Here is a 23,853-nt window from a genome sequence, read left to right on the forward strand (position 1 = left end):
AGGCAGAGCCTGTCTCCTTTCTGGGTCTTGTCCAATGCTGAATACACACACGCCAGGTTACTTAACAAACCCAGCCTTACCCTTTAGCCGTACCTCACACGCCAAGCGTTCCCCCCGCCCCGTTATTGTTACCGCTCCTGGGTGGAATTCACCCCGTGGCCTCCGCAGTCCCACGGGGCCAAGGTGGGATTTGGGACTTGAGCAATGGAGCGAGTGTCATTTGTTCTCAGTCTCGAGTAAAATCGAGCTTTTCCTCACCCAAAGCCCACAAGCCGCCAAAGCAGTGAGAGCAAATGAGTCACTTCTGGCCGGTGTTAGCAACTGCAAGCCTCACAAGTTGCTCCGAGAAGGCTGTGTCTATGGTGGGACAGGCCAAGGACCCAAGTCTCCTCTCGCACTGCCTCGATGCCAGTGCTGCTCCATTGGCTTCACTGGCTTTCCTCTTGATGGGCACCTGTGAGAGCAGAACCCAGAGCTCGGTTTTAGCCAGGGTTCATCCCAAAGGCAAGGGGGGGTTGTGAGATAAACTACAATCAATGAGCAGATGTGTGGGAAGCACTGCAGGGATCGAACACAGCTTGGTCCATCTCCAAAGGCCCTCACCGTGAGGAAGCCTTGTACCTAGACGAGACTGAGAACAAGTAATGAGCTGGGATAATTTGTCCCTTGATTGTCCCGCAAGCAATAAAAGCATATTATGCAGTGATCCAGCACAAGGCTGGGACTCCACATTACACTGCACTTGCAAGTCAAAGGTAGCCCTTGGCCCTTTACATTTAGGGCTAGATTGTGCAAGTTGGTGGACTATGGGATAGAAACCTGGATACCTCTTTCCCTTACAAAGCTCCTATAGGTGGCAGCATAGTCCAGTGGTTAAAGCAGGACTTGGGAGGTAGGAGACTTAAGTTCTTTCCCCAGGTCTGCCCATAACTTTTGGGTAAGTCAGTTGCCCAATCTATAGAACAGGGCAGTGATCCTTCATCTTAGAAAAGAGACGACTAAGCGGGGATAGAATTGAGGTTTATAAAATCATGACTGGTGTGGAGAAAAGAAATAAGGAAGTGTTATTTACTCCTTCTCATAACATGAGAACTAGGGGTCACCAAATGAAATTAATAGGCAGTAGGTTTAAAACAAACAAAAGGAAGTATTTTTTCACACAATGCACAGTCAACCTGTGGAACTCCTTGCCAGAGGATGTTGTGAAGGCCAAGACTTATGGGTTAAAAAAAGAACTAGATAAGTTCATAGAGGATAGGTCCATCATTAGTTTATTAGCCAAGATGGACAGGGATGGTGTCCCTAGCCTTTGTTTGCCAGGAGCTTGGAATGGGCAACACTTGATGATTACCTGTTCGGTTCTTTCCTTCTGGGGCACCTGGCATTGGCCACTGTCAGAAGACAGGATACTGAACTAGATGGACCTTTGGTCTGACCCAGTATGGATGTTCTTATGTTCTTACCTCCCTTTATAAAGTGTCTTGAGATCTATGGATGAAAAATGCTCTGTGGGCTCAATTCAGCAAGGTGTTGAGTGCCCTCAACTGCACCGATGTCAGTGGGCATTGAAGGTGCTCAGCCCCTCTCAGAAAGTGCCTGCCACTTTTTAGGGTCTTGCCTTATAAGAGCTAAATAGCTCTGGTGATATCATGCGGCGTATAAGTAGACAGCAAATACTCACTTCTATGTGCTTATCTTTTCCACTGGGTAGTGAAGAGAGGTCCTTGCACTGGTAACAATTGCACTGCAATGTGGCCGTGGTGTGTTTTCTTCTGTTCATGTTTATGGGGCTATTTTTTGCAACGGCCTGCAGCTAAGATGCTCCAAAGCAGCTAGTGATTTTGAGGGCCCAGCAGGAGACACCTGAAAGAGCTCTGATTTTCAGAATATGCTGAGCACCCGTTGTCAGAAAATCAGGCCTCTTCAGAGCGTTTCAAGCTGGGCACCCAAAATCACTAGTCAGTTTGGAACATCTGAGCTTGTATGTTACAGTGATGTTGTCACTTCACTGTTTGCTGGTTTGCTCAGCTGCTAGACCACATCCGAGGTGACATCATGCATAATGCAAATGAACCTTGGCCCCGACATCTGTAGATCTCAAAGGACATTGCGTAGGTGGGCGAGCATCACTGTCCCCATTTTACAGAGTTCGCTTGATTTTCTGCTGCCATTTGTGGGTTATAGGCTATAATACCCACTGTCAGGAGTGACCCAAGCAAGGGTTAGGAGGAATGATGTTAGCTGCAGCAGGGTAAATTCTCTTTCCTCTACCCAGGAGCAGACCCGTACGTGATCATAAAGTGCGAAGGGAACAAAATTCGATCTCCAGTGCAGAAAAACACCCTGGCTCCAGAGTTTGATGTGAAAGGTCTCTTCTATCGCAAGAAGGCAGGACAGCCCATCATTGTGCAGGTGACTAGAAGGCCAATCTGTGGAGAGCGAGCGGGACTCAGTTTCTATTCCCTGATCTGCAGGGCAGCATTGGCTATTTCATCTTAATACTTTGTTACTCAGTTTCCCTGTCTAACAGTGATGCTCATACTTGCCTCCTGGGGGATTGTGAGGCCCAATTATTTAATGTGTTAAGTGAAAAGTATTAATTTGTCAAGTTCTTAAGCAGAAATGTGAGCTTAAGGAGGTCTGGTGTGTTAGACAATGCGTAGGTACTAGTGGCCAAATTGTCAAGCCTTTTTACTAAGCTCTTCATTGATCTAATTCCCACTAAAGTCAATGGGAGTTTGCCCAAGTTTGGATTCAGTAATAAGAACTCAGTAAGGGCTTCAGGAGTTGGCTCATTATACAGAAACTTTTCACATCAAGTGTAGCCTCTTCAGGGAGCCCTAAAAACAAAAGGAATGTGGGGTCTGGTTCTCCACTGCCTTTCAGCTCCTGTAGTCACTTCTATGCTTCCATGCTGTCGTTCCGACCCCAACCTGCAGGGATCAGAGGAAGTGTGTATCTAATCCTGGGAGAGGCAAGGACACAAGTTATCACATCATTATTAAAATACCCTCTGTATGGCCAGTGACAAGGGTTAAAAAGTCCACTCATCCACCCAGGAAAATGATTAGCCGAGTGACCATTTCAAAAGTGGAGGAAGATCAAGATTCACCAGCTGCAGAGGTGGAGAGAGAGGCTGGTCTACAGGTTAAGTTCCAGGAGATCTGGCCCCCACAGGTTTCCTGTGCGCCCTTGGGCAAGTCACTTAGTCACTTCGTGTCCCAGGTCCCCATTTGTAAAACGGAGATAACTATACTTCCTTTCTTACACCCTTTGTCTGTTTTGTCTATTTAGACTGTAAGCTGTTCAGCTCAGGGACTGTCTCGCTTCTCGTATGTACAGCACCCAGCACAATATGGCCCTGATCTCATCTGGCCTCTCGGTGCTACTGCAAGAGAACTAATCAATAACAGCAAGAATAGAATGATAAAGGCATCCCATATATCCTGTACAGATATTTGTATGTGCAGAATAGGTTGCAGCAGAAAGCCTGCATGTGGCCCAACAGGAACAGCACCCATTTTGTGTTTTGTTTCTCTAGATCTGGAACCATAACATTATAAGTGACGAGTTCCTGGGCCAGGTGGCCCTAACTGGTGACCCCGATGACCGTCTGTCACAGCAAACCCTTCATCTCCAAGACAAGGGGAACAAAAAATCCAGTGGCATTTCAGGAAGCATTGCTGTGAGACTGCTCAGCAGTAGCAAACTCACCAATGTCTAGCTTCTCAAGGAGTCTTCTTCTGGAGCCATATATGTGAATATAAAATATATATACCATCTGCAAGAGTGTATGACCTATGCATGCATCACACTTAAAGGGGCCAGTCTTATGTTTTCAACCTTAAACAAGGTGCCTTTTTGGGAACCAAAATGATTCTTTTCCTCACGAGGCATCATTTGTAGCCAATACTAAATGGTTTGTGCCAGTGTAAAAGCACTGGGCATATGGTACATTCTGTGACAGCCGGAGTGGGATGCCCTGATGCTGTTTGTTTACATGGAGATGTCGCGCACCCCCAGAGATGGGCAGATTGGTCCCACCAAGCAATATGCCTCTTTGATTTACCTGCTTGGTTTTAGACACCGTATGGAAATTCATCATCACTGAAGTCTCTTTTAATCATATATCTGTGGAGGCATCTCAGAAAAGTGGATAACATGTGGTATAAATGTATATGGACGTTTGTATGCATAGTGAGCCCAGGTTTGTACACTGGTTGTAGAGCAGCTGGAAGGAGAAAATGTCCACAGTCTTTCCAAAACAATGAATCCCATCCTCCTTGGGCAGGCGGAGATTATGGCTGCACCACCCAGTGCCTGCTGTCTCACTTCCAGCTGGGTGTGGTCTACCTTGCCAAGTATCAACGCCAGTCTTTCATTGATAATTGGGAGAGGGGGAAATGGAAAAGCCAATCTGGCCCCTTTAACTAGTTCAGTAGTCCCCAAACTGTGGAGCATGCCCCCCTAGGGGGCTGCTGAGGAACATCGGGGGGGGGAGCACCAACCAGCCCCGCTCTGCCCCCAGCTCTGCTCCAGCCCCAGGTCCAACCGCCCAGACAGTCTAGTTTCTCGCAGTAACTGGCCTCTGCCACCGGGGGCAGGAAGAGCAGCAGGCGCTGCTGTTGGAGCCCAGAGGAGCACTGAGGGATGGCTCCCTGCCCCCCCTCCTCCCCCACCTCTGGAGCACAGCTCCCCCTCCCCGTCCTGCCCCAGTCACCTCCCCCCACCTCCAGAGCACGGCTTCCCCTCCCACTCCTACCCTAGTCACCCCCCTACCTCCGGAGTGCAGTTGTCCCTTCCCCCTTATGCCCCACTCACCTCCCCCCACCTCTGGAGTGTGGCTCCCCCTCCCCCGCCCAGCCCCTTCACCCCCCACCCCATCTCTGGAGCGCAGCTCCCTCTCCCCTGTCCTGCCCCACTTACCTCCTGCCCCCCTCCGATGGGGAGTGGGGGAGTGCAAGTGAAAAAGTTTGGGGACCACTGAACTAGCTCCTAGGGAAAGTTACACAATACACAAACTATCTTGTCTATTTCTTACAGACAAGCAAGCCATAATGACAGGAAAGATGAGTTTTTACATCCTTTTTAATTTCATCATATTGTATCAGGACCAAAATGTCTTAATATTTGTAATCCTTTTAGGTCAGTTTTTCTTTCTCTTAAGAAACAAAATTATAGAAGTAGGCTTTATTCCCCCTCCACAGAAGAATCTTTTCTTACATCATTTATTTGGATCTCTTTTATTTTTAAAGCAGATTTGGGGAGTGGAGTTATTGACATTCCATTGTAAATGTTGCTGTCTTTTCCACTTCAGTAAAATGAATAGAAGTTTTAAGTTAAATTAGTTTGTTTGTTTTTTTGGGGACAGATCAGCACTTTACAGTCAGCCTCATTGGTCTAGGAGCTGTCTTTGATTTAATGCCTGCTATTTCCATCAATCATTTCATTCCTCACAAAGAATCCAATATTGTATTTTATTTACATAAACTGTGTGGTGTGTATGTATTAAAATGGGCTGGGGAAATGTCTTTGTATACCAAAAGCATCCAAATGTCATGCTGTACCAGATCAAAGAGCAGTCCAAACATGCAGTTAAAAAAAAATAAAAGCCAAAATTGTACAGATTGTACCTTCTATAAATAAATTGCATATATTTCATTTGAACGCCCTCAGTTCCAAATATCGTGATCTTCCATAACCCTTTCACAAACCCAAGGGCTACTGTATGGATTGGGTTATTCAGTTTTAGATTCTTTTCAATAAACTTCCATTTTGAATTGATTTCTCTGCCAGCTTTTAATTCAAGCCAAGTCATGGGCATGATCTTAAGGTGAAGTCAGTAAACAGCTACTAGTATGCACACCCGATTACACTAATAAACATTCACTCAATGGGGAAAGGGAATGTGCATCCTTCTCATCTGAGAGCAAACCCTTACACTGTACCTGGCCATGAGCCACACGGTGTCAAGGTGCAACTTTCCAGTCCCTAGAACTCTTCTCCTCCTGAAAGACAGTCGGCCATGGCACAGACAGACCTGCTGGAGAATGTGGATCGGGTCCAGGTAAGAGCTGCGGTGGTTAAAGTTTACTCCTTTTCTCACGCCAGAAAAGCAGCATTCCAGTGGCAATGGATCCCTGCCCCCATACTATGTGTGAGACTCTGTTCTGTGCAAGCCTTTTGTGCCCTAATTCTGGGCTGCTTGAGGGGCAGGAGAGGCCACCAGTGTAATTCATGTGCCCTGGGGGGGTTTCCCCTGGCAGCATCTGAATCTGTGCAGTGCTACATTCTGCGGCCTTATTACTACCAGCGAGCTGCATGGTAGCCCTACAGGAGTAGCTGCAGCTCCAGGTGATTTCATCCTTCCACCCCCCACAAATTTTTATTTACGTGCCGAACAGACGGTCACAGAGGAAGAAGCAGGGACAGGATGCTGTGGGGGGCCTTCTGAAAGCCATGAGACTTCGGGCGTTTTCCTTTAGGTGTTGGTGGCATCGCTGTAGAGCTATTGGAGGAATTGCCTGGACTACCTGATGAGCTTACAGCCAGCAAACTCTCATGACGGTACTGTATGCTTCCGTCGCACCGCTGGGCCCCCACGCCACACTCCCTCCCTCTCTGCCTCCATTGCAGGAGAGTCACAGGAGGAAACTGAGTGCCCTCGTGTTGCGGCCCCTCTGCCCCATAGGGAAGGGGAGCAAACAGGAGAAAGAAATCTCCCTCCACAGCTAGGGAAAAAAATGGGTAAAGTCCTTCAAGGCGAAGGCCCTGGTCATACTCATAGAGGCAGAAGAAAGGGAATGGCAGAAAAGCCCCTGCATCCCTCCCAGACAGGATAGAGCTATGAGATGGGGGAGGGGGCAGGAAGGGACTCTCACCACCCCTACACCAGCAGGAGTGAGTGAGGTGGAGATACCCCAGAAGGTGCAGCAGGGGAGCTGCTCTGCTGTCTGTTCCCCTGAAGCCACTAGAGATGGGGAAATGGGCTGCTTGCCCTCCAACCCCTGAAGCTATTTCAAGGGGACACTCAAAAAGGGCAGGAAATCCATCTAGCGGAGAAGGTGAAATCAGCTCAGGTATCACGGCCTGCCATGTGGGCAGCAGCGTCGACATTTTCATTGGGGGCCCACGGTTAGGCACAGGAACTAAAGCGGTCCAACTTTCAGAGGTGCTGAGCAAACCAGGGTGGATTTGATTTATATCACTAGTCAGGAAGACTCAAGTTAATCATGGATTTCTACATAAAAGTGTATTCTTGTTGGTTGTTATAACCTCAATACATATTCTTCACAACTCGGAGATAGATATAGGTTTCATTTTTAGAAGGTACACACTATACATTTTTAAAGTGATTTATTTTGAAAACTTTTCAGATTTGTTTTACAGCTATATCAGAAAATGAATGATTATTTGGTTATTTCATTTACCAAAGGTAATTGAAGCAGATATTTATGAAGTCACTGGGAGGTGAACCATCTCCAATTCAATAGGTTAATCATTAATATTTGAAGGGTTTTCTTGCCATGCTGCATTAGGAGGAGAACATCACCAGACAGACATTTAAATTGTTTTATTTAGCTAAAACAACAATGTTATGTATTTTTTTTCTTTAACAGCAAAACTAAGCATCTCTAATGGTATCTTCTAGACTGAGTACTGAATCCCACTGGGTAGATAGAAAGATTAACCTAAATAATCTATACAGAAGCCTCTGGAAACTTATAAAATTCGGTCCCTATCCATGAACTATTGGAACTCATTTACAAAACTTTTCTTAAACATTCCATGAATATGTTGTCTTATACCATAGAATTAGAATTTATAATCCCTATTCCATGATGAGATATCTTTGATCTATAATGTATCTTAATTAAAACTATCTTTAGATAGTTTTTTTCCCCTCAAAAAGCATTTTATCAAAAAAAATCCAATTTAAATTTTAAAAATCTGATTTTTTAAAATTGATTTTTATCCACCCAGGAGCAAACCCAACTGCCTTAACAGTCAGTGGAAGATAGACATGCTCAGCACCTCTGACAGCCAGGCCACTTCCAGTCAGGAGCTTAAATATAGACTAATAGCTGAAAGCCCATGCTGTCTCCCGTACTTTGTACTTTGTAACGTCTTGTGTGTACACAACACCAGTAATGGGGGGCTTGTGTCCATTTGGTGGGCTGTATGGGCAGTGTTACTGTTCGCACGTGTGCCCTGAAGTTATTGCATGGGGCTGACCCCAGCACCCCTTCTGATACCCCACATGACCATTACCCCACTTTGTCTGATCAACTGCCAGGGACCCTTTGGACGCCAACACTCCATTGAAGTCTCCCAGTGGTGTTTGGACCTGGTGATACTGTAACCAAAAGAGCTCTCAGCCCGGCCGGTGGCTGTTTGCATCGCTTCAGGCTGACTCCGCTGACATGCTGGGCGTCAGTGCGACATCCAAACAGAATGACACCCTTGGAAGATTTGTGTAGGTGGCGAATTGGGAGGGGGTGAGTGCATGCCGCAGTGAGGGGCTGTGTGTGTGTTTGGGCTTCTTGTCTATGCTATACTGAGTGGGCAGTTGGGCCAGGTAATCCACCCTCTCTGCAGTCTCCCTCATGTGACCAATGAACTTATTGCATGCAGATTGGATGAGTTACCTTGGATATCATAGTAGTCTAGAACTCTTGGCATGGCATAGACCAGAGGTCTCCAAACTGTGGGGTGCATCCCCTGGCGGGGTGGGCACCCCAGATCTGCTCTGGTCCCACCTCCAGCGATGTTCTCAGCTCCTGGCCCCTTCACCAGCCTCAGTGTGGTTCCTCTCACAGCCCAGCCTTGGCCCCTTACCCCTGGCTGCAGCCCTGGGGGGCGAGGGGGGCACGGACAATGTAAGGGGAATGCAACCCTCAAATGTTTGGGGACCACTGGCATAGACACATGCCTTACTGTTGCAGCAAAACACACAGATGTAATTCATAAAGAGGGCTGAGAACTTACAAATTGGATAGTAGCAGACCACAAAACCCACTGATGATGCAACCTGGTGATAGTGTGAACTAAAACCACGCCTCTTTAATTCCAGGGAAGTGCCTTCATCAAGTTAGAGACCCAAATTCTGCACCCACGCATGCCACTGAGGTTGATGCAGTTACCGCAGATTTACAGCGGTGTAACTGAGAATCAAATCAGGCCCCTATGTCCGTTTCCCATAGTTGAGCTTTCAGCCTAAGACTACATTTCCCAGAAAGCCCGCTGCCTTTGAGCCTCAATTCCCCTCTTCCCCAATTAAGCCACCTTCACAAAGCAGGCCTTTCCCAGCAGGCTCCTCTACTAAAGAGGAAGGAAACTGCCACCAGAGGAATCCCTGCAAACAGACAAAGAGGTGAGTTCCACACCAATAGCACACACACTGAGTATTATTGATTATTATATCACGGTAAGTACATGTAACCCTTCTGCCAGGTGGAGCCAACAGCAACCAGGACCAGATTCAATATCTAGAGGTTCCTTTTCAACAATACAACACAGAACCGGCTTGAGCCCCTACCCAGTAAACTGGGAAAATTACACACCACCCATGGGTCCCTCAGAGGCCATGCTTCCCCACTCGCAAGCACAGAGTCTGAATGTAGAAAAGAAACTTTTAATGAAAGGATGGAAGTCACCTGACATTAATTAGGGAAAATGCCACAAACAGGATTCATAAACCTAAAACTGATAGCAGGACCCCAACCCCAGAGTGCATGGGGCAGAGTCTTCTGCCTGGTGTTCTTGAGTTCTACAACCAAAAGTTCCTTGACTGTGCCCTCCTCTGCTTCCTCACCCTGCCACACTCACGGTGGTTGTCCTTGGTCAGAGAGGACCCAGCATTTAGAGGTGCATCTGTGTGAGTTCACTTCCTACCCAAGGAAGAAGGCACCTTGCTTGCTCCACCCTCTGAGCACTTGCTGTGGCTGGCTGCCCTGGCTGCCCCTCAGTCACCTTCTGCTGCTACCTGTTTCTCTGCTGTAATCTCTGCAGGTCAGTCTCCTAGTGATTTTTAGCTCTTAGCAGGCTGGGCAGAAACACGGTCCTACCACGAGTGATTTCAGCTCTCATTAAGCATTTTAAAACAACAAAGAGGCTCCCAAAGAAGCCTATTTAGTTCTTTCTTTGAACCCAGCAGGCAGGAACAGGTTAAACCAGACCAAGGACCCTTAGGGTCAGTCCATCTCTCCTAGCTGGGACATTTGTCCTTATCTATCTTATTTTCACACAGCTCTGGTTTTCGAGCTTAATGAGGTCCTGGCTTAATGAGGTCCTTTCAGCTGAGGGTGGCCCCCTCAGTTGGGACAGGTTAAGCTCAGTTCTGCTCCCCTTTATTCATACAATAAAGACAACAACATGGATAACAGCATTTCACTACCCCTGCATTCCATACTAACTGTTTGTAATCCAACACCAACCAAAGTTGATTACTTTGAGCAACACCACTCTATCTGCTGGATATCTAAGCATAGTAGGTGTAAATACAGTTTGCACCTGAAGTCTCTCCCCTTCCCAGCTAGCTGTCAGGGGGAAATCCATTCAGACCCTGCTAACATATGTAATGGACAAATTGTGGCTAACTATTCCCTGCCCTATCCAGTTTACAATAGAATCAAGGGGAATGTAAAGTCATACTATAAAGACAGGTTTCAGAGTAGCAGCCGTGTTAGTCTGTATTCGCAAAAAGAAAAGGAGTACTTGTGGCACCTTAGAGACTAACAAATTTATTAGAGCATAAGCTTTCGTGAGAAGTGAGCTGTAGCTCACGAAAGCTTATGCTCTAATAAATTTGTTAGTCTCTAAGGTGCCACAAGTACTCCTTTTCTTTATACTATAAAGAGACTTTAAAACATGAAGGAGCAGGAGGGGCCCAATACAAGAAATGGTTCCAGTCCTTCCTTGCTAAGCCCCTGGTTTCCCCTGGCTCAAACACTAACATTTCTATGTATGTGCAGAGCCCTGCTGTGTGCCTGGTACTGTATAAAACCACCAGAAAAGCCCTGAAGAGCTACAGAGGGAGGAAGGAGATTAAAACAGCCAAACAATCAGCAATGCTAGAGTCTCCACAATTTATGCTGGAAGGGCCTGATGGAAGGCAGAAGGCTGGGGGAGGGGGGCGGGGTGTGGAGAGGCTGCTGCTGGAAGGGGGCAGCTCTGTGGGAGTTGGATCTGGGGCTTTAAGGCCACATTCAGAACTCTGCCTGCATAGGGGAGGGTTGGGGAGGCTGCTGGGATCAGGCACTAAACTCCTCTAGCAGACTGGCTGACCAGCCCTTTATGGGATGAGTGGGAAAGGAGGAAATGGAAGGGAGCAGCCGTGTCTAGCCACACTCCTTCTCACCCCTGGGCTTGCAGGGGAGACTTCTCTCACTCCTGAGAACAATGGGCTTGGGCACATCCTCAGTCCCCCTCCAGAAGAGGGACTCAAGCTTCCTAATTCACCCCAGAGGCTCCATCCCTCCAAAGGCCCACCCAGTCATGGCTGGTGAGATGTGTGTGCACGTCCATGATGGAAGCGCTGAAAATAAATATCCCTGTGAGATGCCTTTGGCATTTCACAGCTGCCAGGGGCCCCGCTCGGGCAGAGGCTGTCCCCCTTTGCACTTGCTGCTCTTCTCCTTTTGGAAACGCTGGGATCCACAAAGGCTCGTCTCTGAGCTGAGGTTTCTGTGGCTGAGCCTTTGTGTTATACCTGGTCAGTTCTGTCCCACCCCTGCACCAGCACAGCCCCAGAAGGGCTTCCGCCAGGAGTCCCGCATGGATCCTGCAGCAGCGTGGTTCTTCCTGGCCAGCCTGCCAGCACATTGGGGGAGGAGCCCTGTATGCACTTTCATCTTCTTAGGGGGTTGCCTCATGCCAGTGTTGGCATTACACTAGCACAGTCTGTGCATTCACCAACCTGCTTGGTGCTGGGACCTATGCAGGGAGACAAGGGATGGGGAAAGTCGCTTGAGGGCCCACGTCTCACCTGTGCACAGTGTAGCCCTGTGCTTCTAATGGTTTAACCATCAGAACAGAGAGAGTTGGGACAGGGCTGTAACTGCACGAATGCCTGTGATCTGGGAGACTGCAGTTCAGCAGCTAATATTAGACTTTTCCCAGCCCATTGTCAGTTTTCTAGCTGAATATTTCCTTGTCGTTTAACTGGGTGCAGTATTCTTCCCTGCCTGCCCTGAACAGTTGTGCATTGTTGCTGTGCGCTGTTGAAGAGCTGCTATGTTCCGCCCCAGAGGTGGCTGCATTTCAGTGGCAGACAAAATGATCCCTATGACGCTTGGTAACACTTTGCTTGTAATCATTCTGTAAAGTGTGTGTTGTGCTTAGGCATCTTTGGATAATGTGTTGTATTACAGATATATAGGACATTTCTTTCCAAAGGGTCCCACAGCACTTTACGATTATGCACCCAGGGATGGCATTACCAAGCACTGAAAGGCATCCCCTCTGGAGTGAAACATGCATCAGATCATGGGACGAGGTAGAAAACAAGGACGGATCCGTTTTCTCGTCTCCTTCCTGCCACAGCTGCTGTCCCTTCTACCTCCCTAGCTTTCCCCACACCTGCTGATTTCACTAATCTTTGGCTGGGATTACAGGGTGAAATTCACTCCAGTGCAGAGCCAGCATGAGCCCTACGCACCATTTATCCCCTTCTCAACCCTTTCAAATAGGTCTTAAGAGAGATTTAACTATTGCAAAAAGAAAAGGAGTACTTGTGGCACCTTAGAGACTAACAAATTTATTAGAGCATAAGCTTTCGTGAGCTACAGCTCACTTCTTCGATGAAGTGAGCTGTAGCTCACGAAAGCTTATGCTCTAATAAATTTGTTAGTCTCTAAGGTGCCACAAGTACTCCTTTTCTTTTTGCGAATACAGACTAACACGGCTGCTACTCTGAAAACTATTGCAAACGTCTCTCTGCACAGTGGGGAATTTCACCAATGAGGAGGGAGAGGACAGATCAATTAGACAGCTGGGCAATAGCCACTTAGGACCTTGCTTGTGAGTTAAAAGAACCCGCTGGGGATCACAGCTCACTTTTGTTTAACAAGAGGTAAACGGATTGATGTTTCCTTGATGTGTGCAAAACTCCCACTGTGATCTGCATAGAGGGAAGGATTGTAGCCCATGTCCACAAGGTGGTGCTGTTGTGCCTCCTGTTTGTGGGGCTCTCCACTGCCAGCCGGCAATGCTCAAATAAATTTGTTAGTCTCTAAGGTGCCACAAGTCCTCCTTTTCTTTTTGCGAATACAGACTAACACGGCTGCTACTCTGAAACCTGCTCTTGGCCTGAGATCCTGGTTCCCCTGCCTCCTGCTCTGGCCCCCAGTACAAGGGAGGGAGTGAGCAGGAACCGCCAGAGGGGGCGGTGAACGCATCATCAGAGCCAGGCCGGGCTTAACCCATCCCTGGGGCTAGGCACACAGTTAATCGAGATGCTCCCGCACTGGGGATGCATTTATATTCCCTGCCTGCCCTGAACAGTTGTGCATTGTTGCTGTGTGCTGTTGAAGAGCTACTGTGTTCTGCCCCAGAAGTGGCTGCATTTCAGTGGCAGGCAAAATGATCCCTATGTCCTGACCAGCACAGCTACACAAGTGATCTGTTAACTCAGGGTCTGCTCCTGCTGCTCAGCTGTTGCTTAGTTAACCCTCTCCTATCCAGGCTATTCAACCACAGGCATAAGTGCTGGAACTTGGGGATGCTGGGGGTGCTGCCACACCCCCTGGCTTGAAGTGGTTTCCATCATACACAGGGTTTACAATTTGGTTCAATGGCTCTCAGCACCCCCACTATAAAAATTGTTCCAGCGCCCCGGCCACTGGCTCCTGCTGCACAGACACTGCCCTGTTATCCATCTTGTGTCTACCTCCCACCCCCGCAGTGCTCCCCACCACCGCTCTCCTGGCTGGCTCCTCGCCACCCCCGCAGGAACTCTCTGCAGCTTCCCATCCCTGGTGCAGGCCTTGAGGCTGTCGCTGAGCAAGGCAGCGCAGAGGGGACAGGCTGCTAGAAGTGGGGCAAGGCTGATCAGGCCACTGGGGGGAGCCCGGGTGCAGGAGCTGGCTCCATGGCTGCGATGAGGAGGGGCAGCACTGGCCTACTGCCCACTCAGGTTTGGCCTGGCAATTTGGCCTGCTCCCCCATTAGGAGAGGGGTGGCCAGGCCACATGTGAGTGAGTGGCGTCATGACCTGGCACCATGAATGGCATCATGGGGCACTGCGCCGCTCAGGTTGGGCTCACCGCATGAATTTGGGCCCGAGGAACATGCCTAAGCACTAATCCAGCCCGGAGCAGAGCCAGGCTGCAGGAATCGAGGGGCTCCTGACAAACAGACAGGGCCTGTTGAAATTAATTGATGGCAAGAATCTCAGCCAGGTTCCTGGTCCTAGGACCGCACCTTCTAGGGGCCCAGTTGGAACCCTGATTTGGCCAGTGCCCAAGCCATTAAATTGTTGGGGGTTAGCTAGTGATCCAAGGGTTGCGGGAGGCTGTTCTGAGTGGTCGCTGGCCAAGGCAGAGGATCCATGGGCTGCTTCTCTCCAGCCACACATGTACGCTAGGCTCTAGATGCTGGAGTGCACACAGGGGAAATCGGTGGTAGGTCCATGGGAGAGCGCCAGCTGCTGTCTTCACGCACACTGCAGGCAGGTTGGATGCTACTGACTAATTCCCCCAGCAAGGTGGGGCCTTTTCCCTAGGGACTGATCACGCTGTGTATCGTAGTCAGCAATCCATTCCAGGGTGGCTCGCTTCAGATCAGAGCGTAGGCAGGAGCCTGTACGTTAACACTGTGTGGTCCAGGCTGCCTTCCTCAGCCTGAGCCAGAGAGGGTCTGGGTACACCCAGCCATCGTTGGGTTTGCTATCCCCAACCCTCTTTCCAAATCCATCACTTCCCTCATTGTCCTTCCTGCAGGTGTTACACATTCAGGCCAAAGTTCACAAAAAGTCCAGAGTGATTTGGGGGTATCTGGGTTCTCGGGTGTCTGGAGAGACACCTTAAAGGGGGCTGATTTCCAGCGGGCGGGGCCTCAGCACTTTCTGACAAGCCGGTTCCTTTACAGAATCTCAGGCTGGGGAACCAAAATCACTTGTGGCTTGGCCTCATTCTTCAAGTGTTGCCACTATATCATCAAGTTTTACGGCCCACTAGATCATCTGGTGTAACACAGATCAGAGAACATCATCCCATTTCTCCTGCATTGCCCTCCAACTTTGCCTGCTCCCCTCCACCCACAACGGAGAGTGGGCAAAAAATGCAAAACTCGTTTTGAGACCATTTCAAAATGTTGACGTCATTTTGTTTCCAAAGTGTTCAAAAATAGACCCAGCTGCTTTTCCAAAGGGTTCAAACTTTTATCAAAAAATTTTGGATAAGCTGGTTTGGTCACCAAAAACTCAGGTTTGGGATAACCAAAAATATCTCGCTAACCGTGCCGCTGATGGTTTTGATAACTTTTATTTTAAAACATCCCATTTTTCAGGAAAAACCAAAACATTGCTTTTTGGATTGTTATTGAGCAGAACCCATCATCAGCATGGACACATCTTTTGGAAAGGTGGTTGAAGCATGAAGGGACATATGAATCTTTACCACATCTGGCACATAAATATCTTCCCACACTGGCTCTAACCGTGCCATGAGAACGCCTGTTCTCACTTTTAGGTGACGTTGTAAATAAGAAGCAGGCAGCATTCTCTCCTGCAAATGTAAACAGACTTGATTGGCTGAACAAGAAGTAGGACTGAGTGGACCTGTAGGCTCTAAAGTTTTACATTGTTTTATTTTTGAGTGCAGTTATTTTTTTAAAAAAAGGAGTACTTGTGGCACCTTAGAGACTAACAAATTTATTTGAGCATAAGCTTTCGTGAGCTACAGCTCACTTCATCGGATGCATTCAGTGGAAAATACAGTGGGGCGATTTATATACACAGAGACCATGAAACAATGGGTGTTGTCATACACACTGTAAGGAGAGTGATCACTTAAGATGAGCTATTACCAGCAAAGGGGGAGGAGGGAGATAACCTTTTGTAGTGATAATCAAGGTGGGCCATTTCCAGCAGTTGACAAGAACGTCTGAGGAACCCCCCACTGTTATAGCCAGTATTCTGTTATTGTTTAATAGATTAAGTTTTTTAATCGCTTGACAGCCCTAGTTTCTATGTATTGAATTCATTCATATTCATTTACAAGCTGAGGACAAAATATTCAAACCTGGGTGCCTGAGGTTAAGCTCTTAACCCCTGCTACCGAGGCATCTAAATATACATGGCTTGATCTGTAGAACGCTGAGCACCTAGTGCCCGCAGTGATTTCTGGGCACTCGGACACTCCTTTGTAAATGAAGCCCCTTCCGTTTAGGTTGCTCGATTTGTATTTGGAAGTCCAAGCCTAGGTGCTCTGGTTTGGAAATATTGGTCTTGTAGTAACTCAGTCATAACAAAGTTGATTGTCTTAAAATTCTTAGCAGGTTGGAGCTTCTTAGCTTGCAGATAAATCGGATAAGCTACTGTACCACCCCCAGTGGGTCTGGCAGTACATCTGGTTGGGTTGATGCCTCTTTTTAGACTGTAAACTTCACCAGCTTGGGACAGCTGAGCAGGTACAATCCTGCACAGGTATCTAGAGGGGGGATCAGTCCTGCATTCTTCACACATTCCTTGTATTAGTGTCTCCTTTTAAGGCTCACTGTGGCCTGTATAATGACAGTTTTCAGAGTAGCAGCCGTGTTAGTCTGTATTCGCAAAAAGAAAAGGAGCACTTGTGGCACCTTAGAGACTAACAAATTTATTTGAGCATAAGCTTTCGTGAGCTACAGCTCACTTCATCGGATGCATGAAGTGAGCTGTAGCTCATGAAAGCTTATGCTCAAATAAATTTGTTAGTCTCTAAGGTGCCACAAGTCCTCCTTTTCTTCTTGTGGCCTGTAATTGTATTAGGTCCCTCCTAATAATGGGTCCCTGGCCTTGACTGGATACTGTGGTGCTACTGCAAAACAAACAAACAATCATCCAAACCTCCCAGTGAGTTCAGGAAAACAGGATCGGGTCCTGGGGCTGGAGAAGTTCTGACAGGCGTGTAGCTGTCATCTTGCCCTTTAAAATCCAGGCCTCCAGCTGCACCCTGTGTCAGTGCGATCCCAAGCATCACTTCTGTAATCGCTCCTCAGCTCCTCCCCTCAGTAAGAAGGATCAGTGAGTATGAATGGGGAGGCAATTCCACTGTACCAGGTACTGTAACCAAAGCAGGCACAGAGAGAGAGACAGGCAGGCAGGCGAGGAGAAGGGTCCGTGCTTTAACTCTTTCCAGACGGGGGCTGTTCATTTACCTGGGATATTAATCTCTTCGCCAGGCAGACTGGGCTTCCCTGGAGCCTGGACTATTCACTGAGCACTCAAGGAGACGGTGGTTCCATGTACTACTAAGGTAAGTCAGTAACCAGTGCCGGTCTGGGGCTGTACAGCACAGGATGTCTGGATTCTTTGATTCTTAAGGATTTGCTGGAAAGCCTCTTAGAGCTGTGGGTTCTCTGGGCAGTAAATACATTAACACTTTACTGGGTGGTTTGCTTGCTTTTTTGTGTCCCAGCCTGTCTGAGTCGGCAGTTGCTACCATTTAATAGTTATTTGCATGGTGGAGTTTTCTGCCTGGCTTTGCTGGTGTCACTATGGGCTTTGAATCAGGGGCAGAGCTTTTTCAAAGCGATGCAGCCCCACTAAGACGCTTTGTTTAAAATGTAGGTTCTCACAGGTTATTAACAACAAAGCTGTCAGTGCACTTGCTTCAGAGTAGCAGCCGTGTTAGTCTGTATTCGCAAAAAGAAAAGGAGTACTTGTGGCACCTTAGAGACTAACAAATTTATTTGAGCATAAGCTTTCGTGCACTTGCCAATCCTGTCAAACTGTGCATTCAGGCTCTCTCATCGTAGCTGTTAATATCAGAGTGTTTGCTGATTTCGATTACACCAGAATCATGCCCGTGAATCCTCGGTTGTTCTTTTAGACGCATCAGTGTCCATAATCTCCTTAGTGGTTTCCACCGTTTGAGGAAAATGAAGGGTTCAGCTGGAGTATTTGTGGTAGGGTTGGGCTGCGGGACACCGCATACCTAAAGAGTTATTAAAAATTCACTGATACGTGAATCCGGTCCGGTGTCCTAGTCTAAATCAACTCTGCCTAAAAGTAAAAACTTCCCAGAAATGTTCAGAGCCATATTTGTCCAGGACTCATTGTCCTGCTTTGCCTCCATAGTAAGGATTAAAGAGCTCTGTACTTTCCATGCATCTACTTAATTTAGCTTGGGTCACTTCATAACAACAAGGAGGCTGAATTCATTGGCAGAGAAGAATGTTTCTTTTCGGGCCGTGCTCCCCACCTGCTGTGCGTGGGTGTGAGAAGGGGAGCGCCAGCACTGGCCTCCGAAGGATGAACACCAAAGATTCTGCAAATGACGACACGACGGAGAAAATGGCCTCAGATCCCAAATCATGAAGGGACTTGCCGACATTAACGCTTCTGTAGAACGTAGGAATTGCCAGAGTGGATGAGACCAGTGGGTCCTGTCTCTGATCGTGGCCAGTTCCAGGGTTTCCCATTGGCAATTATAGAACAATCTACCATTTGGGGGAACTTCTTCCTAACCCCGGGCAGTTAGTGGTTGGCTTCTGAGCTAAGTAAAAGGCACAGATGGCAAGGCAATTCCAGTTACACTGAGTCTCTTAGGGGGTAAAATCCTTTGTCGTCTTGGCCCTGTGGCCCTTTCAGGCCCTACGTGCCATGGAAGTAGTGTGGCCATGATGCAGGTGGGCAGGCTGTGGAGAAAGGAGTGCTCTGCATCCCCTTCTCCGCTGTGGAACAATGCTCCCTCCAAAGCTGTGTGGACAGAGAGTTTAGAGTTGGGAGGGGCTGGTGGATTTGTGACTTCCTGGTTCCCCCTGGCCAAAACCCTCCACAGAGGGAGCTGGGAGAGGCCCTGGACACTCCTGCAGCCTCCAAGGTGCCATGCTCATGCAGGAGTGGCTCCATGGTCCAGTGGGAAGGATTCCGATCTCACCCCATGAAAGAGCCCTACCGGGTCAGTCAGGCTTTGGCCGTTTAGTGAAGCTGTTCCATGAAAACATGGCTTCATTCTGTCAAGCCCAGCTGTGTGGATTATAGTTCCAGCTCCGATCCTGCAGTGAGGGCCCCATGGGTTTCCTGGAACAGCTGGAGTGCTCTTGGTCACCACACAGCTCTGAAGAGGCAGCATGGTCTTGTGCTTAAAGCACTGGACGGGGACTTAAGAGAGCTGGGTTCTGCTCCTGGCTGTGCCACTGACTCTCTGTGGGAACTTGGACAAGTCACTTAGTATGTCTATCTTGTGCCTCAATTCCCCATTTGCAAAATGGGGATAATACTTCCCTACCAGTAAGGAAAAACCCTTTAATGATTAAGCGGTGCTTAGGTACTGTGGTAATGAGGGCCACTTCAGGACCTAGGTAGATGGGCGGTAAGGATTGGAATGTTATCACTTGTTGCATGGCAAACTCTGAGTTCAACTGGTTTCCAAATAGCTTTATCTGAATTGTATTTATTAGTCATTGTGAGTCCATAATGATAAACTGCTGGCGATCTGGGCTTTTCAGTGGAGATTATTGACTATGTCATTGAAAGCTTTTCATTTCACTGTTAGAACAATTGTGCTGTGCCAGGAGCAATTCAGTGAGTGCAGAGTGAGTTCAATATATAGGATGAGATTTCTGATCTCAGTTCCACAGGGGTAAGTTTGGAGGAACTGCCTCTATCTTCAGGTTTGAGTAGCAGCCATGTTAGTCTGTATTCGCAAAAAGAAAAGGAGGACTTGTGGCACCTTAGAGACTAACAAATTTATTTGAGCATAAGCTTTCGTGAGCTACAGCGCACTTCATCGGATGCATTCGGTGGAAAATACAGTGGGGAGATTTATATACACACACAGAAAACATGAAACAATGGGTTTTATCATACACACTGTAAGGAGAGTGATCACTTAAGATGAGCCATCACCAGCGGGGGGGAGGGGAGGAGGCAAACCTTTCAGTTATTTCAGATTTACACCAGTGGAGCTGAGATCAGAATCTGCCCCATACGTACAACACCCCATCACTGCCCCCCCCCCCCACCCTCAGTCGTATTATTTCTATTTAATTTGCCCCTTGTAATTCTGGGCAAGATATGTCGATCACTTTTTGTTTTCCCTGGACCAGCTGTTTGCATCCAGTGTCTCTGTCTCATGCTTGCTAACTTGTGATTTCACAATCCTTGGGTTACCATGGAAAGGATTATTCTGTGATTAATGAAGGTATTGCCAGCTCACAGGTTAGCAAAGCCTTTCCTGGAGCTGCAGAGAATGGCTGCAGAGCTCAGCAGAAAGAGGCGAGCAGGCAGGGGAGGGAATCAGGAGAAACTACATCTGGCTCTCTTAGGTGTAAGCACATCTTATTTGTCTTACTTCACATAGCATCATCAGATTGTAACTGCTGTGCATTAATGGGACTGGTTCCCTTTGACTGTGGTAGGAGAGAGCCATATGCAATGATCTGTCTGTGGGCGAGCCAGGATGTGCTCGGTGCTTTCCAGATAGATAAGATGGAACGGTCCCTGCCCTTTGGCTGAGTCCTTTGTGGACGTGCACACAGTATGGGAGATGGAACAGGGCAATTAGAGGCAATCAGAGGCACCCAGTGAGGAAGGAGACAGGACCTTAGTTGCTTTTAAAGCTGGGCAAGGATTCAGTAGCAGATGTTAACTTCTGAGGAGCGACCAGCAGCACAAGCAGGGAGCATGAACCACCGAAGCCCAGAGCAAGATGTTAGTGGGCCTGTCTCTGTGCTGTGTCTCCAGGAGGTCAAGCCCAGGGGATGTAAAGGAGGCTTTTATGCCACCTCTATGCCCTCCAGATTCTGGGCTGCTCTGCGGGGCCCAAACGATCCCTGGAGTAAGTTAGAGCAACCCTCTAGCAGCTCCGATTTACAGCAGTTCACCCCGAGCTGCATATAGGCTGTGATGCCCACCTCTACCGTGCTCCCTGGCACACTCTGCCAGCCTCGTGAGGTGTCCGCTCCGCTGCTTCCAACGGCCCTATGCTGTGCCTGTCATGGGGCACTTCCCCCCGCCCATTGTGGCTCCTTTCCAGTCTTCATATGCTACTCCAGGGGCCAGAGCAAGAGACAGAGTCTGTCCCAGAAGCTCCCTCTGTGACTGTATGTCCAGACTGGCCCGAGGCTGCCCTTTATGGCAGGGGTTGACAGATCGTTCATATAATTTGGTAAAGGCACATGCAGAAGCTTATAAACAAAGAATGCAATGCTAAACCCCATCCGCCGTTGCGTCGGGAGCAGCTGATGGGTGCTCTGTCAAGGCAGGTGTAATGTGAGGGTATAATTTCCTCCCTGACACACGCTTGATTGCCAAGTCCTGCCAAAGAGGACATTTAAGGAGGTGCAGTAATCCAGCCTGTGGGCTATGTAGACCAGCCTGCTGAGTGAGCCTTTGTCACAGCTGAAGATGAGCCTAGGAGGAGAAGAGGCGTTTGGGATACAGCGATATGCATCTGTTTGTTTGTTTCTCAAGCCAGACACTGACAACTGCAAGCATTCGCTTCCCCTGCTAAACCTGAGGGCTGCACCCAAAGGGGAGATGTAATGCGGAAGAGAGCAGCCAGTGATGTGAGCTCATGTGGTTGCGTTTAGCTTTAAAAATGTTGGAGAGTCAGATCTCAATTAACGGAGGAGTTGAGTCATGATCAGGGAGATCAGCTGATTCAGATGAATTGACTGGTGGGCAATTGACTGGTGGCCCTTAGGCTCTGGCTACTCTAAAAATGTAACAGCAGCACGGTTGCAAAGCAGACACTCCCTGCAGTGACAGGAGGGGTTCCCATCATTCAGTGGTTCCCAACCTGTGGCCCACGGGCCAACTGTGGCCCAATCAGCACACAGCTGCGGCCCCTGTGATATCCTGAGGGCCATCCAGATAGTATATATATTGTGTGGATGTGGCCCACATCACGCAGAGAGATGCATATGCGGCCCACAACGGTAAATAGGTGAAGAACCCCTGCAGTTAATCCACCTCCCTGAGAGGGGGCAGCTAGGTTGACAGGAGAATACTTCTGTCAACCTAGCACTGTCTCCACTGGGGGTTAGGTTGACTCAGCTACGTCTCTGGGGGGCGGGGGTGGATGTACACCCCTAAGAGATGTAGCTAGGCCAGTGTACGTTTCCAGTGTAGATAAGATCTACACGAAGGGGAGACCGCCGAGATCCCGATCCGGAGCAGAGTTGGTCCTCACCACGGATGACCCAGAGAGCCTCCAAGGTATACTAGATGCCACCAGTCAAGCTGCCAATTGGATGGGGCTCCGCTTCAATGCAAAGAAGTGCGTAACTCTCCACATCAACGACAGCAAAAGGGACTCGGTGCAGACGACGGGGTTCCAGATCCAGGGCGAGCCCGTCATCCCCCTGGCAGAGGGGCAGGCGTACCAGCACCTTGGTACGCCTACGGGTTTCCATGTTTGGCAGAGACCTGAGGACACCATCCAGGAGATCTTGCAGGACGCCGCCAAGATTGATGCCTCCCTTCTAGCACCGTGGCAGAAGATAAATGCCCTGAACGCCTTCCTGATCCCCCGCATCTCGTTCATTCTAAGGGGATCCGCTGAGGCGAAGGTGCCCCTCAACAAGGCAGACAAGATCGTCCGGCAGCTGGTGAAGAAGTGGCTGTTCCTTCCCCAGAGATCCAGCAATGAGCTGGTCTATATCGCCCACAGGCATGGTGGTACCAACATCCCCCGCATGGGCGACCTGTGTGACATCGCAGTGATCACCCATGCCTTCCGCCTGCCGACAAGTCCCAATGCCATGGTAAAGAACATCGCAGCAAACGCCCTTCCTGACGCAACAAAGAAGCGGATCGGCAGAGCCCCCTCCAACCAAGACACTGCCACCTTTTTGAGCGGTTCCCTGGATGGCAAATTTGGTTGAGACAGGTGTGACATCGCTTCATTGTGGTCCCGCATGCGCAATGCCACACAATGCCTGGGGAAGTGCATCGGCTGCCACTGGGAGTGGTGCGAGGAGCGCCAGGAGCTGGGAGTCCTGGTGCCACGGATCAGGTCTGACGACAACGTCATCATCACCCCGAGCACCAGGAGCATGCCGGAGAGGACCCTGAAGGCAGCCATCCACTCACTGTACATGGAAACCCTGAAGTGTAAACCGGACCAGGGTAAAGCCATCGAACTGACCAGCAAGGGGGACGTCAGCAACCACTTCCTCGCCGGGGGTGGCTTCACCCGTTTCGCCGACTGGCGGTTCATCCACTGTGCCCGGCTCAACTGCGTCCTGCTCAACGGAGCTGTCTGCCACGGGAACTGAGACAAGCATTGCAGGAAGTGTGGCTACTCCAATGAGACCCTGCCCCACGTCCTTTGCAGTTCCAAGCCCCACTCCAGAGCCTGGCAGCTGCGTCGTAACGCCATCCAGAACCGCCTGGTGAAAGCCATCACACCGCGCCTGGGGGAGGTTGCTGTGAACTGCGCCATCCCCGCTACTGACAGCTAGTTGCGACCTGATGTGGTAGTCGCCAACGAGGACCAGAAAAAGATCATCCTCATCGACGTCACAGTCTCCTTTGAGAACAGGACCCCAGCCTTCTGTGAAGCCCGAGCTCGTAAGCTGGAAAAATACGCCCCCCTGGCTGACACCCTGAGAGCGAAGGGCTACGAGGTGCAGATGGATGCCTTGATCGTTGGAGTCCCGGGCACTTGGGATCCCCGCAACAAGAGTGTACTGCGGACCTGTGGG

The 23,853-nt window shown here is 49.0% G+C and overlaps 2 protein-coding genes across 5 annotated transcripts in view; both read left to right on the forward strand.

Moving 5' to 3' along the window:
• CAPN5 (calpain 5) overlaps positions 1-5,776 on the forward strand; it is a 132,225-nt gene extending 126,449 nt beyond the window's left edge. For all 3 annotated transcript variants that reach the window (XM_038387472.2, XM_043504064.1, XM_043504065.1), the window contains 2 exons: positions 2,276-2,412; positions 3,542-5,776. In XM_038387472.2, the coding sequence (XP_038243400.1) occupies positions 2,276-2,412; positions 3,542-3,724 (320 nt within the window). In that variant the 3' untranslated portion in view covers positions 3,725-5,776. The remainder of the gene's footprint in view (positions 1-2,275; positions 2,413-3,541) is intronic.
• Positions 5,777-17,245: 11,469 nt separating this feature from the next.
• Positions 17,246-23,853, forward strand: part of MYO7A (myosin VIIA) — a 186,193-nt gene continuing 179,585 nt past the window's right edge. The window contains exon 1 of one of the 2 annotated variants that reach the window (XM_043504070.1): positions 17,246-17,453. The gene's annotated coding sequence lies outside the window, so the exon portion shown is untranslated. The remainder of the gene's footprint in view (positions 17,454-23,853) is intronic. The other variant, XM_038377727.2, reaches the window with a different exon arrangement.

The sequence above is a fragment of the Dermochelys coriacea genome, chromosome 1 (genome assembly GCF_009764565.3).
Source record: "Dermochelys coriacea isolate rDerCor1 chromosome 1, rDerCor1.pri.v4, whole genome shotgun sequence".
NCBI lineage: Eukaryota > Metazoa > Chordata > Testudines > Dermochelyidae > Dermochelys > Dermochelys coriacea.